At 36.2% G+C, this 19,370-nt stretch overlaps 1 protein-coding gene across 1 annotated transcript in view; it reads right to left on the bottom strand.

Moving 5' to 3' along the window:
- Positions 1 to 19,370, bottom strand: part of cdh4 (cadherin 4, type 1, R-cadherin (retinal)) — a 382,227-nt gene that overhangs the window by 62,353 nt on the left and 300,504 nt on the right. The window contains exons 6-7 of the mRNA XM_088608237.1: positions 14,370 to 14,525; positions 3,354 to 3,498 (exon numbers count right to left, since the gene is read on the bottom strand). Coding sequence (XP_088464363.1) covers positions 3,354 to 3,498; positions 14,370 to 14,525 — 301 coding nt within the window. The remainder of the gene's footprint in view (positions 1 to 3,353; positions 3,499 to 14,369; positions 14,526 to 19,370) is intronic.

Genomic DNA, 19,370 nt, shown 5'->3' on the forward strand with positions numbered 1-19,370 from the left:
TTTCAATTTAAATAACTAGCATTTAGTTCACCATTCAGCATTTACCATTTAGTATTGATTGTTTGCAAAAACCTGCACTTGTCTTTGTTAAACTTCACCTGCCTGGTGTTTGCCTAGTCTTGAATTTTATCTAAATCTTGTTGAATTTTATTTTCTTCTTTTCTTTTAATTTCTTTTATTTGACCCATTTATTAACTCTACCAGTATCTACATTATTGGTATAAACAAACTGGTATTGGAACAGCAGTGGTCCTAGTTCAGATCCCTGTACTATTCCAATATTACATTGACTCACTTAATCGCCAATTATTTGTATTATTTTCTATGCAATAGAAAGTCCTCAAACACTCGTGTTTCCGTGAATGCCTACAGTACCACCTGTAATTTGAGAGTTGATCTTTCAAAAGCCTTTGACAATCCAAATGTATTATATATACCGTATTTGTTGTTGTGTAAATGAAGTATTGTAGTGAAATATGAGAGCAAAGGTCTGTACTCTACTACCCATTTTGTCGGCTAGTTTATATTGACACCTACCCAGCCTCACATGTTTATCTCAACATGTGGCTTTTATATGGAATGGGAACAGGAACAGAATGGGAATGTCTGTTCTGACAATGTTTGGCACTTTTTAACGCAAAGCTTCATGGGTAACTGGAACGAGCTACCCAGACACATATTGTTGAAGCTGATACCTTGGCTTCTTTCACAAAGCAGCTGGATGAGACCCTCAGATCAATTTACCTGCTAACAACCAAATGGGCTAGATGACTGAAAGGCTTCCTCTTGTTTGCAACCGTTCTTCTGTTATAATTGAAATATTGAATATTTGGATTCCCAAGTTGTTTATTTCACAGCAGGAATCTGCACTTATGCATTTAATCAAAAACTAATTTGATTTTTTCAGGACAGTGAAACAATAGTGTAACTAAAAAGCACTTCAGCTTCTCTGTTAAGAAATACAGTAATCGTGATCAGCATGTACCAATGGATTACTGTAATATGCTGTTAAGTATTTATGATTTTTGCACTTTTTAACTTCTGAATGCAACAAACAAAATATGAAAACAGTCACATTTTTCCTACTTGTCACTACAGTGACCAAGGATAATTACAGTCTTGATAATAATACCTGTTTCACATTTTTCAAATCATGTGAGCAAATACATATACTTTATTTGAATTTTTCAAAAGCTACAGTACTCTCTTTGAATAATAAGTTATTAAGTGCAGAGTTTCAGCTTAGCCTTTCTGTGAAATTAATGTGATTTCTGCAACCTATTACCTCCATACATTTTACCATCAGCTTTGTCATCAGACTTGGGTACTTTCATTTGTATACCGACTTCTATTGGCTACTTGACACTTGCTGGTAATTTGTCATCGCTATTAATGTGCCTGTGTGATGTGATCATCATATTACTGTAAATATCATCACAGTGGTTTATTTAATGCTACCACAGAGTTTTAGCAGGGCAATACAGACTTTTTTATTTTTCTGAATAACCCCGAAAGTGTTTAGAGACAATGATTCAATTTTCATTTAAATGTCTTTGTGGGCCTCGGCTCATGTGATCACTACCGGAAAGTGAAGTCCATTTTCACACAATTCTAGCTGAGTCTATCTTGTCTGATTGCTAGTGACAATGGGTTCTTTGCAAGGATCTTGAGACAAAGATTAAATCAATGCAGTGCAAGGACCAGCATCTCTAACCCCTAATAAAATGCACGCCTATGACGATTATGTCAAGCATCTTCTGTGATTCAATATAGGTATTTCTCAGCAATTACTTGCCAAACAAAATATAATCACTGCTCAATATAATGCTGACTTACAGAGCCAGTCAATACTATGCACTAAATATGGAGAACACACAAGTTCTCAGACCTAGGGTTGCACAGGCTGCCACTCAGCAAAGAAGGTTTAGACCCAAAGCCTTGTCTTAGTCCCAGGTGGCCTACTTGTTCCAACATGAGAAGTCTGCATTGTGTGGTACAAGGTTTCAAGATGAATGTTCCTTAATGAATGCCATTGACCAGCAGTTAAACGAAAAGACAGAAGAGCTGTTATCAGAGATTTGCAAACCTGAAGGATAAATGTCCTTGTTGAGATAAACTATGGTTACATTGTGGATTAAACGGGGAGATTTTTTTTGCTTGATTTTGTATATGTGAGTTTTTAAAACCTTTTGAACACCCTTTGTAGGAGATTAATTTTGGACATAGGAATATAGGGTGTCCAGTATGGCAAAAAAGAAAATGAAAGTTCTAAACCCTCATGCATAAATAAAAAGAGCCAGTGCACAAATTATTCTTCCCCAAGTCAACAGAATTACTAAGGTAAAAAAAAATACAGAAACAAATCAAATTCAGCTTCCTGTTGATGGCCTCCAGCAAAGGTCCAATTAAATGGGTGGAAATGAGCAATTTCTTCAGGTGAGGTAGAGTAAGTGTGTATATGAGCTAAAGCACCTTGAAGAAAACATAGCTAAGGCATTCCCAATGCTGAACTCAGCAAAGCTGCAAAGTCTGCTTCAAAGAACCCCATTCTGTGTACTAGTCAGGAGTCACTAGGGGCCTGGGGTCTATGCCTGAGGAACTTGCATTAGACTGCTGTCAGGCAGGAGCGTGTGCATTGATGTGTCGGGAGCTTTTCTAGGTAATTTTACCAGCCTGCAACAAAACTTCTGCAATGTAGGATCCTGAGATCAAATTTTATACATTCACCAAATGGATTTAATAGCTTAGGCTGTTAATTTAAAGCTCCATAACACAACGTTATGCAGTTCTCCTTAAGATGATAATTTCCCTAAACAGCCATTACAATCACCTTAAGTGGAAAAGCATGACATTATTTTAAACTTTTGTTTGGAAAACGGGCTGGTATAAAGGTCTCTGGCGCATTGCTACTCAGTTTGTTGCTCATGTAATATCCTGTCTAAAATTATGATGTGCATGAATCTCTTTAACTGGTTTTCATCTTGATTAAGTTACTGATTACAAAGTACAGGGTAGGATCCTATTCAGCAGACAGGTCTTATAAGATCTCCTACTGGGATACCTTGTTGCACTGTCAGTGAGTGATGATGATTCTAACATTACCTATTTTTTAAAGCTGTAAATGACAGTTGCACATTATAGATAAATTTAGGATTTGTTCTATAAAAAGAGCCCCTTCAATCATACTATTATACAAGCAAGCAATTGCTAAGCAATGATCGGTAAAGGTATAACAGCAGGCTCTATAAAACACGGTTCTGTTTCACAAATATCTTTACAACAACAACTGCAGGAAAAGTGGAAATCTTCCATCAAGCTCATAGCTCAAAGAGTTTTTATTATTATATTTTTACCTGGCTTAGATCCTTCATCCACTGATCCATTGTAGACCTGGTTGTGAAACTCCGGCCTGTTGTCATTCATGTCTATCACATAGATGTAGAGATCAATGGGATTCTCCACTTTGATACCATTCATGTCCACTGCATGCGCCCTCAGCTGTTGGAGACAAAGAAAGACCACAGTTAGACTATTCAGAACCACATTCAATTCCCTTTGGAAACCCCAGAGCCTCGACAGGGATATTATCACAGCGCAGAAATGCTCTAAAAATCCACACGAGTTTACCAGAACAGTAAAACCACTGACCTAAAACAAAAATATAAAACATTAATTAAAACTATTGTTTCAGTTTTTCAAGTTTTTCAGCCATTACAATCACCTTAAGTGGAAAAGCATGACATTGTTTTGAAAACGGTCTGGTATAAAGCTCTCTGGTGCATTGCTCCTCAGTTTCTTGCTCAAACAGTTATTTTAAGTATTCAGGTTTTAAGAGTACAATACAATTAATTATTATTTCCCCACCATGTTTTAAGGAAATCTTTATTCCCCATAGTTTTGGTAAAGATATACAGAATTTTAATCTGTAAAAAACACAGTGCACAACAACTGCACAGCACTACTCTACTGTACATGCACTGGACTATAGGGACCTTAATTTAGAAATTGAGCAAAGGAGGCAGTTTTTTACATGAGGGGTTGTGAGAGTGGAACACGTTACCAACTTATCTCATGAAGCTGATGCCTTGGCTTCTATTGAAAACTTCTGAATGAAATCATCAGATCAATTATCTAGTAGACACCAACCAATCTACCAAGGCCAAATCATTTTGTGTCATTTGTAACCTTTCTTTTGTTATGTTTTTAATAGATTTTGACTTGCGGGTAAACTCTTGGATTCCAATCAGTTAAGTTCCTATACTGCAGTTATTAGTGAACTGCAAGAGGCAGGTATGGTCTGTTACTGGACAAACATCTAACAGATCACATCTGCAGTACACAACAGATCAAGTCTTCTGTACACTTCACATAGATCTATAAATATTGAAAATGGTATTACTATCTTCTAGTCTCATCTCAGAAGATCTCAGAAGCTAATTACGTTTTGACTTGATATTGTATGCTGGTAGACCTGACCTGAAGATCTGAATTTCCATACCAATGCCCCAGCATGGTGAAGGATGACACTGTTCCTAAAGTTGTGAGCCTTTTGAAGGAGATATTTAACTATGCTGCTGATATGGCTGCTTGGCCATTAAAGATCCCATGGCGTTGATCACAAGGGTAGGAGGGGGTGTTACCCTGGTGTCCTGCCTAATACCACTTTAGGCTAGCACAATCTGGTCTCCTTAAATGTTCCCCTTAATTAAAATGTTTAATTCTCCACCTGATTTGCGGTAAAGTGAATAGCTGTCATGCATAACCCAGGTGGATTTAGCACTCCTGTGGCAGATCAAGTAGTTGTCTTCCACACAAATGAAGTGCTGTGGATTCTTCTGGATGTAAATACAAATGTAAGCAATTACTAATTATTAAGGAGTTTTATTATAATAACATGTTCTATTTTTTCTTTACATCATCTGTTGCCATAACAATTGCCTGTAGAAATGTTGTGATGGCCATTTAAAGCATTAGGATTTCTAGATTAAGCCGAATATACGTTAGCTATACCTTCTTTCATGGCATTATTAGTTAATTACAGAGGTACAGTATGCCAGTAAGTCCAGCTGAGGAAACCTTTTCAGAAACAGGCTCACTGAATGTCACAAAAGCCACTCAAATAGAAAGAAAACTTAAGCTTTTAAAGTTTGAATCCTTCCACAGTATCATTCTACTCTGTTTTACTTTACATAAACATTCTTCAAAAGACTTGTATTCCCTGCTAAATGGAAGAATGTGAACTTTCATCTGTTTTGTCTCCAAGTGGTCTGTCCATTAAGCATCATCTTTCCTGTAGCTGCAATCATTTGCTTTCTTTAATAAGGAAAGAGGCTGGAATTACCATTCATTGAATCTAATAAAATATTTATTTTTTTTCCACACTCAGATCGACTTACTTTACACAGCAAGGAAAAGAAAGACTTTAGTAACTTTGGCTTTCATGATTTCAGTATTCTCAGCTGGATCTTTGATTCCTGGTGTTCAGATCCATGTGTTGTTCTTCCCTCTTTTGAATACACTTGATTCGCACCCTCAGGAATGTTTACGTAGATGAATATGAATAGGTAACATAATATCTTCTGCTGAGTTTTCATCTCAGTTGAAAAGGTCCTCAACACATCAAATGGAAGTCAGTAAATATTTCCTGAAGTTTCTAATTTCACTTAAACATGAAAATGTACTTAACATGTAGTTGCACAGAGGTCTAATATTCATTAAAAATTTAAATATACCACACCATAAGATTTAAGAGGAGTATAATCTAAAAGTTACATATACTGTACCATTGCCAAAATTCTTGTTTTAAATTGGAAATTACCCTCATTTTTAATTTTTTATTTAATGTTCTAATTTGGCATTGCTGTATAATAATTGACTTGGCCCATCATGATGACTCTTGTACCATGATAGGATGAGAAAAGAACATGCTCTTTCCTATGGAAATGAAAACCATCTGCCAGTTTTCGTGCCATGAACCCCAGAGATAGCGTACAAGAAAATTATTGTGGGTTGAAGGAATGATGAGTCCATAATAGACAACTCTGTGATCTTAAAGGTACCCAACAATTCCCAGTGTTTCACAGTCACAGGTGTGTCTAGGAAACTAGAACCACCCTCAAGATATTCAGGCAGTTTTGAGCCTCGACTTGAGGCCTAGCCTTACCTAATGGAATAACGTGGACTTGAACTGCCAGTACGTGGTAGATTAGGTCCCAACTCTATCTCCAAAGGGATATCTTTACTAGTTAAGTTACTCAGTTTTTAATAGGTACTTTCATCTTAGTAAGAAAGAATCCTTACCTGCAAAATTATATCCTGGTAATAAGAGAACATGAGAATGCAATCAGGTAGTAAAACATATCAGGAAAAAGCTTTCATATGATCCATAAATACTTTCTTTTTAAAATGCTAAGTTATGACAGTATAATGTACAGTAGAGCTAAAGGGCTGCAGACAGCAGCAGTAACATAAAAAGAATCATATTAATTTAAACTTCTTAAGCTAGGGATTTTTTAAGTTACTTTTCTAAATCCTAATCAATATATAAAAATATAGCTTATTCATTTTGATGTCTACATCAATGACCTCTGTGTTATACAGGCAGAAGAAAAGCTGGCACTTCACAATCAAAAAAATGCATGAAGCACAATTATCAAATATATATAAATCATGGAAAGATGAATAGATCTAGTCTGTACTAAGCATTAAATAAATCTTGAATAGGTGACTCAGAACCATCTGTTTTATTTCAGGCACAACGGTGAAAGGCTATGATTTGTTTTTCTAAGAACAGTCTTTAATTTTCCTCAATATTCCTGATTGTGGCTCTTGAATAAGCCAATAGTATTTGGGCACAGGTGTAGAGGCCAAGAGCATCAGAATCTCAGCCTGAGCTTATCCAAAAGCATCTCTCCCCTGTTGTGTTTAAAGAAGGACAAGTCTAGCTGGAGCCTGAGAGATAATGCCCGATCATCATACAAAAGAAGTGAAACCATGGGTGAGCACAGCTACAATTATGAAGCCTCTTTCAGATCATATACTTTACAGATATACAGATAATAGCAGGACTTTTTATAATTCTAATCAATAAAAGAAGCTTGGCAAAGAAATTATCCTGGACATTTTCTGGACATTTCTAAAGCTTTAAGAGACATTTAATTAATACAACCCTTGCTAAAAACAAGACCTCCTCCCCAGAATAAAGCATTTAGATATTTGTTTTCTACAGATAGTCAAACTAATCCTCTCCTTTGAGTTAAGAAATTGCTTTTTATTTAGAAAGAATACATTGTAAGACTGAATTCTTTAATGTGTGGCATGAAAATAATTGAGCAACTATACACTTTACACTTGGAGAAGAGTCTTGTTTTTCCTGATGAAAATAGTACAGTAGTTATTATGTAAAATATCTCAGGGTAGGTTTACATGGATATAAAGTTTTTAACCTAGACCTCTCCTATTTGTCATTTCTAAATCTTGCAACTCAGAAAGCAAACCTTGACCTTTTCAACTGGTGCAGCAGACAGACTGTGAAGTGATTCCTGCTGGAGAAGATCACACTGTGCATATTTCTCTGCTTGATGATTCTTTGCCTGGCCAGCACATGCAAACACAAAGGGCCTGCAGGCAAAACAGCTCCCTTTCCTAGTACTGGAAGCTTTCATTTCTGGTTTTGGAGTGTGCCCTCTTCATCACTGTGAAAGTTTTCTGATCTCTTCTTCAATCTCATTCACAGCAACATACACCCATCTGGTAGACCTCTAAGGAAAACCAAGTAAATACATGCACTGTAAGTGGTGCTGGTAGGTCAGTTTTCATATCAGTGCCCCATTATAGTGATATGTGATCTTTGGTTAAAATCGTGCCATGAACCCCAGAGATAGGGAACAAGAAAACTTGACTATTTGGTAATCTGGATAAATTTCACTCTCGGGTTCCACAGTCAGGATTACTTAAAATCCTGTCTTAATTCAACTATTGAATTCAATTTATTTTCTACCCAATCTGCTGCATACTCGCAATTCTGATGTATAATGGCTGCTACACATCACCTACTGTACCTGAGTCCCCTACCTAAGCTTTGGGATGAAAATAACTCCATAATTGTAAATATTTTATAGCTGTATTAGTTTTGCACAGGCTTCAGTCTGTAAAAGGACAACAAATACAACTGAGTCACAGATGCAACTCTAGGGCCAAGTCAAGAGGTTTCAGCATGTTTGCTAAACCTTCAGACAAATGTCTAAGCTTTGATTTTGCTAGTATGTTGATAACATGGAAAAGATCACATCAACAATTGAGCTGACAAAAAAAAACTCTTCAGTCTTTGCCACAGCAGTAGCCTTGGGAAAAAAAAATGGAATTATTTCAATTCACTTCTTCAGGCATGTCTCTCTTCTTGATTCTTTATCCATAAAAAATTGCATCTACAGGTCTTCCAGAGGTTAATTTGACTTTACTTTTTCCTGCACATTGCTTGATCTTGCCGTGCACCCAATATCCCTGCACAACGACTGCAATGAACACACTTGACTGGTGTCAAGGAAGTTATCACTTCTGCTGTTGGATCTGGTAATTCAATAACATTAGAAGTCAAAGATTACCACAGTGTTTAAAGAATGGAAAATGTAATTCTGTGTTGGAATTAAAGTTATTATCTTCAAAAGAATGACAAAATGGTCACCGTTGGCTTCAGATGGAGATCAATGAGGAATTGTGCAATATTTTGATGTTGCATATTATACAGTGTTTCCCCTTTGCAGTAATTTTGTCTGAATTTGTACTCGCCTTGGCTCAGAGGATGGTTTTTTGATACAGTAGCTTTATATTTTTCGCATTTTATTTTCAGGCTAAAGTGGAGTAGTGCAATTAAACATTTTTACAATTGATGTGTTTGTCTCTAGCAATATTAATAATCAAATGGATTCTTATTGGAAAGTAAAATGGTTTCCTTTACAGTTATTAAAAACATATAATCTCAGCCAGATTGGCATTTTAAGTTGAGTTTACTAATGCTTAAATTGAAGCTGGAACATCAAATAAATGAACAGGAATGCTCGATAATTTTTATGGAACAATTTAAGACATTCATGTGTTTTATTGTGTGACTAATATCTTTTCTGAACTACATCAGTAATCACAGTATTTAATTTATTCACTTTTATTTATTTCATTTCTTCAATTTAAGAAGTGAATTTAAGAAGTTTTTATTCTCAAAACTAAGATCCCCCTGCAATTCTACTTAATTATACATGACACACTGGATATTCATACAGACTTAAGCAAAGAAACAAACAAAATCTGTTTTCTCAGCTGTAAAGCTATAGTCTGACGTATCCTGCAGGGAAAGCATGTGAAGCAAGAACCTCGCTTGGTGCACAAAAAGTGTGGAGAGTGAATCTTTACCATTATTTAAATGTTGGCAGGTATGCTTGCTTTGCAATCCGTTGCAGAATGTGTTCCGAGTCATACAAAATGAATCCTCCGTCCTGTATTGCTCTTCTTTTCAAATAAAACCATAAAGACTCTTTGAAATAAAAAAAACTCCCCTGCTAGAAAATGTGCCTTTATGGGCACTGCTCCAGAAGCACTGAAAAACTAGCACAGCAATGTTAATGTCACATTTTGAACTCTACCACCTCTTTACTTACAATTACAGTATGCCAATTCAGCTTCTGCCAGGAGACTAGGAGTTTTAGAAAGTCCAGTTAAAAAATTCTTGAGCCTTCCAAATGAACTGCTTTTCAAAGCCTAATCATCTACATGAGGTGCTGATTCTTCACTGCTCTCACTCGGAAAACAGTCAGAACTGCTCAGTTCAAAACACCAAAGTTAGACTCAGTAACAGGATTTTTAAACGGTCGGATTTTGTGTTTTGGAATTGGCAAATAGAAAATGTCTCAGTCACCAACAAAAATAAACAAATACACTGGGGAGTAAGAAAGAGAAAAAGTAAGAGTTGATAATACTTTCCTAAATTTCCATAATGGAAAGAAAGATGACTGGAAGATCGCAAAACCTTAACCTTCCAACCCTTTAAACGATGGGCTGATCCAGTTTGGTAATTAAAACAGCAACCTGTTAATAAGAAAACAAGGTTATCTGTTCTTAGGTTTATACCTTAATTGAACAGCCGATTGTTATACTTTATTTGTAATAGGAACACAGCTGACAGGAGAACCGATGTGGCTGTGTGATATTTCATTCCTCCCCTAGTGTAATTTAGCCACCAATGTATGTGCTGTTTTATTATTGTGGTTTGGTTATTTTTTTACCCTTGCTGCCAAAAAAATCTGCTGACAAATACTATTTCTGCATAAATAGCGATGCATTTGAAATAAAATCACAAACGGCAGCATTTAAAACTGTAGAGATTTGTAGGACGTATACAAAATAGCAGTATTGAATACTTTCCCCTTCATTAGGATGACTTCTTTATGGTTTAAAGAGACTTCTGCATTTGCCTAATAAATAATGAAAACTAGCCTTAGACATACGAAGGTCACACATGAGAGGATGTTGTTTAGTCAGTTTTTCTCATCTGGTGGTGAGTAACTTACAGCTCTGCACAAATGTAAATGACTATCATTCCCTCTTTCAGGACTGGAGCTGGAGGGGTGAAAACTTTACAGCCGATTACCTAGGAAAGTTAATTTGCTCAGACTTTGCACTTGTGGTTTAAAACACCCTTGGGTTTCATTAAAGCATTTTACAGCAATGAGAAATGTGTTTAAGAATTTATTACCATGAAACCCGCCATCTATAACTTCGCTATATTTATTTTATGTGTATATTTGAGTGAGGTGAGGATAAATTCAGGTTGCTTAAAATGTTCCATTTCTGGATGATTTTAGAAAAATGCAATGGGTTTATTACATATCAACTTTAGCATCTCCCCTGCTTTGGGACAAGCTTAAGTGAGGGGAAAAAAGATCTAACCTTTACAACTGAGCCTTATTGTCCCTGACTGAGTCAATTAGTTTGAGCAGGCAAGTCAAGCCTTTTTAAAAACCTAGCAAATGGGCTGAACCTCACAAAATGCAACAGAGTAAAGAAATGGGTTTGAAAAGAAAATTCTATATACTGTATATATATGAAGTGATGCCAGAGTGCCTGGAATACTGCTTCGATTTGTACATATCAAATTGTAACAGCAATTTATTTCACAGCTACAGGGAAAAAAAAACCCATGTATAACAAAATGAGGATCTCAAGCCATGCGTGGGGGCCGTCTGAACACATTGCACTTCCACTGTTTCTCTGTTTGCAATACTGCTGTTGTATTCTGGAAGTCTCTTGTTCTGTAAAAACAGATTGTGATTCAATGATTTATGGAGACACACTATATAAATGTTGTAAGAGGGAGCAGCTGTTTACCGTCTTCCCAGCACAGTGAAAAAGCCATCAGATAAAGCAGCAGAACTAGACAATGCCTCCAGCTCAATCTGCAGGTTATTAAACCTGGCAGCAAAATAAGACAGCAGTCATGGGGGGAATGCTGACATGTGCTGGAGGAGCAAGCTCTGCAAGTCTTCCCGTTCCTCCATGTGCCAGTTTTCCAAGAAACTCAGAAGGAAACAAAGTGCACCAAAGAAAGGCCATATTCAGTGGAGTCGCTCGTTTCTGTCACACAGAATTTTACTTTGGGGCAGACGGTGCACTGCAGATTGCAAGCACTCAGGTACTGCATGTGCAGTTTACACTGTGATGTCTGCCATGCAGAGCTTTTCCAAAGCAAACCACTTTGGATCTTCAGTTTGTACTGCAGTTCAGAACCATGACTTTTATAAATGCAATAATTTAACAGACACCATTCTCTACTATTTGGTTCTAAATCAACAGCCCACGTAGTATACCAGACAGTTTGTCAGACAGCCATGTTACAGCACTACTGTAGAACATACTGTTCAATGTGCTTGAATAGGAAGCAGTCAACAGCTTTATAAACTTTGCAACCTGCAATATACAATGACAATCATGTCACTTCTTAACCTGTGAGATAATTAATCAATATAAATAATTACTTGCATAAATAATATGTTCTGAAGTTTAAAGAGTGACATCAATGATATATATATAGACAGCCGTAGACATCAGAAACAAGACTTAGTTCTGGTTTTATACACTTTTAGAACAAACAACAAAACAGTTTTTTCATTATGTCTGACAGGTAAGATGAATATACACATTTACTTTCTTTATGAAGAAGACAATACAGCAAAAAGAAAATTCTTCCTAATTGACAGCTGAGGTTCTCTGAATCTCTGCAAGTGAAGATTTTGCCAAGAAACCCTCTTATTATTTATAAGAACGAAATGAAACGAGCATCAAAGCAGGTCTGACAATAAAATTAAACAAAACTAAAGTGACGTTTCATAAAAATGCATCTCCCAAGGAAAGTGAAGTAAATAGCCTCCAGATAGAATAGATTATCTTCTATTATATATGTATACGAGGCCAATTAATGTTATAAAGTGAAAATCAAATTCCTGAAATACAAAAATGGGCAGAAGAGTATTTGAAAGGTAAAGTGCCAAATGAATCTAAAAGAGTCTTTGTCCAGTGGAATTTGCCTCTAGTATTTATATGGATTGTGAGACTTAGAGCCTTCAAAGAGGAATGATACCACAAATACAGCTGTTAGATTTTATATATAATTCCAGCATGGTATTCATCTGTATTTGTTCCTCTGCATGTTACACACTGACGCAGCCTACTCTAACCTTCACAATATACGTCCATTTTATAAACTGCTTTATCCAATACAGGGCTGTGGGGAGCCTGAGCCTATCCCATCAAGCAATGAGTGGAGGGCATGATCACCCTGGACAAGACGCCAGCCCGTCACAGGGCAAACACAGAGTGTTCTCACAAGGGACGTTTTTTTTACAGAAGCCAATGAACCTACCAGTATGTCCATGAACTGTGGGAGGAAACTGGAGCACCTGGAGGAAACCCATGTGACCACAGGGAGAACATACAGTACTACATTAGCTCAACGCAGATGGCGCCCCAGGAATTGAACCCCTGGGCCGCAGCTTGGCAAGGCCGCAATGCTAACCACCACTGCACCATGCCACCCCCTTCGCAATACACAAAAAAGGCATTCAAACAAATATGCCTGAAATAAAAAGAAGTAAAAAAAAGAAAAGACTGGGTTCCAACCATAGTTTAGAAAGAGTAATAGGATGTCCCAATTAATATGACAAAGCCATGGCAAGAGGCAGGAACCACTGCTGCACCAAGGAATTACTGAACTGGACTGCGGCGTAAAAAAACCCAAAGAGAAGACCAGTGAGTTTGAAAGAGCAAGCTAAGTGAGGACAGCCATCAGCAAGACTGCGGAAATGAATCATGGTGGGGGCATCACCATCAGCTGTACCTAAAGGCTGTTGATATAAACGGATATGCAGCTGGTCTCAATGCTGTGTTATATTAAGTGAAATAAGGTACAAAGGAGAGAAACTAGCAGACTGGAAGAGTGCATATCTCTTCTGCTAGCAAGGACCCAGAAGTTGAAAAGAAAGTGTTTGTTTCAAAAGAAAGCAAAACTAATGAATATTATCAAAGAGAAGTCCAATATCCTATACATCATCTAAGTTTATACAGTATTGCAACAAGGTACCATGTTCAAAATGTACAGGGCTTTTGTGATGAAGTGTAGAATCTGTGTGAAAACGGAAATACAGTATACCTTCATAAGATACAGAGACATTTTAAATATACTCCTTATCAATATTTTGGCTATAAGTTGTCTTTTAAAAGATATTGTGATTTTGAGGTTGGTTCAAAACGTTGATTAGAGGGAAGGCTGTAGGGTCATATGAGAGTTAGAAGTCAGTGCACCCCAAGAGGTTGTTGAATTGGTGGTGAAGATGGGGATGATGGAAGAGTGTTGGTTAGGAATTGTCTACAGGAATGCGAAGTCCTCCTCACAGACGTTCATATGAACTACATAAAAAGCATCAAGGGCAACTTAACCAGATATTGATGTAGCACGGGAGACAAAAAAAGAATGACATTCTCACTCTATCGATCTCAATTATAATTAGAATAAGAACTCATTTATCACATCTAGAAAAATGTCAAGAAATGGGCATGTGAAGTCATTGACGGATTGAAGAATGAAATTGACTGGATCCTAATTCGTAAGGAGCACATAATAAAAACTCTGCCAAAAATCATGTTATCAATTGGGTAGTGAAAATATTCAAACAGAAATCGCACTTCATAATACATTCCTTTATGTATTACTTATTTTACCATTTAATTATTTTTTATTTTGTATTATTATTTATTTTATGATTATCAATAAAATAAGGATACTGCAGATGGTGCAGAGTGTAGATATGATAATTGCCAATACTTACATGATAGGAGGCTCTTTCTTCCCGGTCCAAAGGCTTAGTGACAAACATTTTTCCAGCTACTGGGTCAATGCTGAACACCTCCATAGGGGGCTGATCAGCACCCACTCCAGTGATGCTGTACCGAATCAGAGTCTCCCTGTCTTGGTCTGACCGGATCTACAAAGAGATAAGACACAGAAGAGGTTTAGAGGCGAAGCTCTATTGATAAAGAGTCAGTAATGGCCTACCCTTTTTCACTTCTATGAGAGGTGCTATGTTGTACTTCATTAAAAAAAAAACTAAAGTGCAAATCCTGGAGACGAAATCACTCAAAATATACAGTAGTCATAATACAGAGAAGTTATAACTGATGTGAAGAAATTTGTGTACTGTATACTTTACTGTTTGATTTTTTTTAACATTACATTAAAAAATACAAATTATTTAATACTGTAACCTCTTATTTTCCTATCAGTCAAACCAAAATATGTTAAAAGTAGTGGTGTAGCAGTTAAAGTTGGTGCATCACAGCTCTCGAATTCTGGGCTCAGGGCAGTGTGGAGTTTGCAGATTATTCCTCTATTCACAAAGGTTTTTCTCACCTTTCTTCTCTCCTTTCAAAAACATGCTGGCTAGGCTAATTGGTGTCTTTAAAATTGGTCCCATGTGCTTGTGTGTGTGCCCAGCCAGTCTAGAAGAAAGTCCCACCTTGTACCCTTTGCTATCAGGATAGGATCCAGGTTTCCACATCACTTACAAGGAATAAAAGGCTTTGTGATAATGGTTGAAAGAATAAATGAAAATGAAAGAGCACAACCCTTAGTTATTTTTAGCAAACTGACTTTTCATAAAACCAGGACTTGGATATCTACAGTATCTGCTACTCTGTAACAATTTTGGTCAAGGTAAACTAATGCTAGACATCCCCACATTCTGTTGTATAGAAGAACCAAATTAAATCAGATTTTAACCACAAGAAACTGTCTCAGACACAAGCATGGAGAGTTCTGAGCCGACCATATCCCTTATATTTTTAATGGCAAAACATCAATACATTATCTATGATAGACATTGATTAATATTCGTTTGTGTTAGAGATGAGAGCAGAAACTTTAGCTCTGTATAATATACTGTATTCTACACCGTTTGATTAAGACATGAAGTAAAACTATGTAAGGTACTGTAGATGCATAGGAAAATAGCATACATTTCCAGCCTTCTACTAAATACAAGCATATGTATTTTCCTACGCATAATAAATATTCCACAGTATGTCTCTTTCTCTCTTTTAATTTAACTTCAGCTGGGCCATGGATCTTTGTTATTGGTATTCTGTGTAGTGAAGTAATGATTAACGCATAAGCGCTTGGTGCCTAATTTTAGCTTGTTTCATTACTCACTTAACTCTTTTACACACAGACACTGCTCCCCATCCAGAATATTTAATATTCACAGGGTTTACAAAGGCCAGCACTGGAAGTGTGGGTCTCTGTCACGCCATGAAGATGTTGTTTTATGGCAAGCACACTCATTATTTACAGCACTTAAGTCACAATATGCAGCCATTGAAGCATGATGCCGAGCTAAATGAATTAATATGTAAGTGGACAGATAAATTAAAGGATTATGTTAATTTTCTTACAACTATGAAGAGGCTGACAGAGAAAAGTTGTTAACATTTGATAGCTAAAGAGAGGTGGGGGGTGACTTGTCATCAAACACATATTTGCAAGACACTCTTTTGATATATTTATTTAACATGTAGTAGCAAAGATTTCCTTTTAACTTGAAAAGTGAGTCATAGTCAACAAAGCACGCCAAAGCATTTTTCTTGGTTCGAGCAAGAAAAGGATAAGACAGCTACCTTGGTTTGGTGATGTACAGAATCTTGCTGCCCTCCTTTAAAATTACCAAAACTATATCATAATATTTCTTTATATATGCATTACCTCAGTTGGTTATTTATTAACAAAATGGACTCATTTATAATATTATCTGACACCCCAATACTGTATACTCTTTCATTTTGTATAGTGTATCGAAGCATAGTGAAATATTTTAGTTTGTAGGAAACAGGGTGTCGGTCCTTATGATGTTTACATTTGTCTTAGTGGAAATAAATGTCAATGTGCATATTACCACTTATATTTCGGCAAAGAATTTTATAGATTTAATGATCGAGTTCTGAGCAAAACAATCTAGAAGAGAAACAAATATGCATGTTTTTTTTCCTGAGGAAAAAAAAGATGCTGCACAAAAGGGCTTTAAACAATAGAATGAGGATAAACTGGCCGTTAAGTACAAATCTAATTAAATACGTCTCCAAACTCTCCCTTTTTACCAAGAAATGTGTTTTTATACATCTACCACCTTCACAAAAGTCCCGTTGATTTCCTGGTAGAAAAAGTATTTTTATGTATGAAAAATCCCAATAATAAAGTGTATATGGTAAATCAAATCACCTTAACCCAGAAGGGCGCAAGTAAATCAGATCTAACTCCATGGTTATTATCTTCAGCCCTTGTCTGAGCAGCTGCATCTAAATTAAGTCTAATGCCCATATTCCATGTAAATTTCAATCCATTCAGCAAGCTCTTAGGCACCCTTTGCTCTTATCTGACCTAATAACAAATAATTGATAGTCTTCTATTATAGAGGTAGAATGAATACACCATAGAGATGTGCAAACATTTCCTGCACAATTTCATTGGAGGAACACATAGGCACCAAATAAGGAATGCTGCTTTTCAGCTCTCCAGATTGAATAAAGAGCAATTTGGTGCATTAAGTGTGCTGAAAGGTTTTAATGTGCCCACTCTTCCTCTCTGATTTTGATTCGAGTGTAGTGTAATTGGGTTTCATTTTGAGGAATCTTTAAAATTATCTTAAAATGGGTTCAAGCCCTTTAATCCAGTGATCTTGTGTCATTACAAGCATGGCTATGGTATTAATGTAGTCCTATTTTTCGAAACACATTGCTCTCAAGAAACTTCCTTCTAATTGTGTGCAGCTCTCTCCCTCCTACCAATAACATTTATGGCAGGTCTTCAGATTAATATAGATTATTTCTTGTCAGATGCTGGACGTTTTGACAACTACATCTTCCTAAAGAAAAAAAACGTTTCAGTAACAAAACTCATTTGAGTCCTGAAATGTTCCTTGGGGGAAATGTAAATCAAATAGCAAACTTAATGGCAAAAATCAAAGACAAGTCTAAAAAGTATGTATAAAATGGATATTAATTCATGATGGGTACGTACATTACTGGAGGGTACTGGCGATGTCAGTCTAAATTTCCATCCACACCTCAGACTATAGTCTGCTAAAGCCGCATATAGTCACAGCACAATATCTACAGTATATCGCTATATATAAATATGACTGGAGGATATCACTTTCCACATGAAGATATTAATCAAGAAGACCACATTAGTAAAAATCATTCAGCACTTTAAAGCTACAATGTTAAATTTTTAGTTGAACAAAGCTTCCTCTCCACAAGAAATCTAATCCTGATTAGAAATCCTAATGACAGAGGTCAAGAGGCTGACCAAGGTCTATTCTAGAAAGATGTAATACTGGATGGTATACCTGGTGATTGCCAATACAAGCCAAAGTCCGAGTCACTTTTTAACCGATTCAACATTTCACTGGGAGCTGAGAGAAAATTAAATCTCGTGGGGAAAACCCTAGCAAACACAGGGAGAACACATTAACATCACATAAGAGACTGCCAAAGTCAGGATGGGACTCAAGATATCAAGAGGCAGTTAGCAATAATCGCCACTCCACCATGCAATAGAAAAGTAGAACAAATTATTTCAAATTGTTACGTCTGACAAGAAACAAAACAAAACTAAAGCCAAGTGAGATTTGTACCTAAGCTGTCATAGGATCAAGTAATTTACACTAACGTTAATTTCATAGAATACAGATTGAGAATAAACTGAACATGAATCTTTTTCTTGGTTTCCTTAGTTATTCCAAAGTCATGAAGAAAAATGCAGAAAAATGAGTATATGCTTCATAAACATATCGTATAACATTAAGTGCTAAAAGATGTCACATTCCCTGTACATTTTTGCAAAGCTTTGTGTATAAATAAACAGCTTATTTCTCTATTCATGATACAATTTGCTTCCTGAACAAAGAGAGGAAGAAGTCAAATGTTCACACCTGTATATAGGATCACTGCACTGCTACTCTTGGCTGTATTCTAAATACACTGCTGTAACTGCTACTGTATATATTTGGATATCAATTCTGCAGTATGTGCTATACCATACAGTGTAGGTGTATCATATTTAAATTGCTGAAAATCTTCTCAGCTACATCTCTGAAGGAGGAGGGGTTTGAAACTAGCATACAACATACCACTAAAAATGCATGTTTAGGGATATAAGGCTAGTCCCCTTTGACATAACTAAGTGTTAAATATTACAGAGTGCTGAGCATACAGTACTGAGTACTGAATAAAAGAGCTAAGTTCCAACATAATGATAGCTGTTAATAGATAAACTATATCACTTCACAAGAGCAATAATATAGTAAGTGCCAAATAAAAAAATAAAAAGCATCAGATAAGTTGATGTTTTCATATTTTAGCTGTAAAAGTGCTCATCTCAAAATGGTGTATTTTGATAGCTGAAATGATCATGCTCTCAAACAGCAAATCTCTAGGGTGAATTTTGAAACTCGAATGGTGTTTTGAAAGCTAACAATATCAGTCACATAAAATACACTTACACAAGTTTTTAAGAGCAAAAACTAACATTATTTCCATTGTGCTCTGCCTCAAATACATTCAACATTTTGCATTCTACATTCTAATCTATTTTCCTTATCTATATCCATTATTATTTTCTTTGAGCTTAAGAGCAGTGAGGGGATTTAACAGTAGAAATTAATAACCATATCCTTTCTGCTGGAAGGCAGGCTGAATAATTACACACAGTGAACTGGAAAAAAATCTCTCCATTTTGGGGGTGTGGGCTAGAAACCATGCATAAAAATGAAATTAAT

Source organism: Lepisosteus platostomus, chromosome 15 (genome assembly GCF_059453375.1).
Source record: "Lepisosteus platostomus isolate fLepPlt1 chromosome 15, fLepPlt1.hap1, whole genome shotgun sequence".
NCBI lineage: Eukaryota > Metazoa > Chordata > Actinopteri > Semionotiformes > Lepisosteidae > Lepisosteus > Lepisosteus platostomus.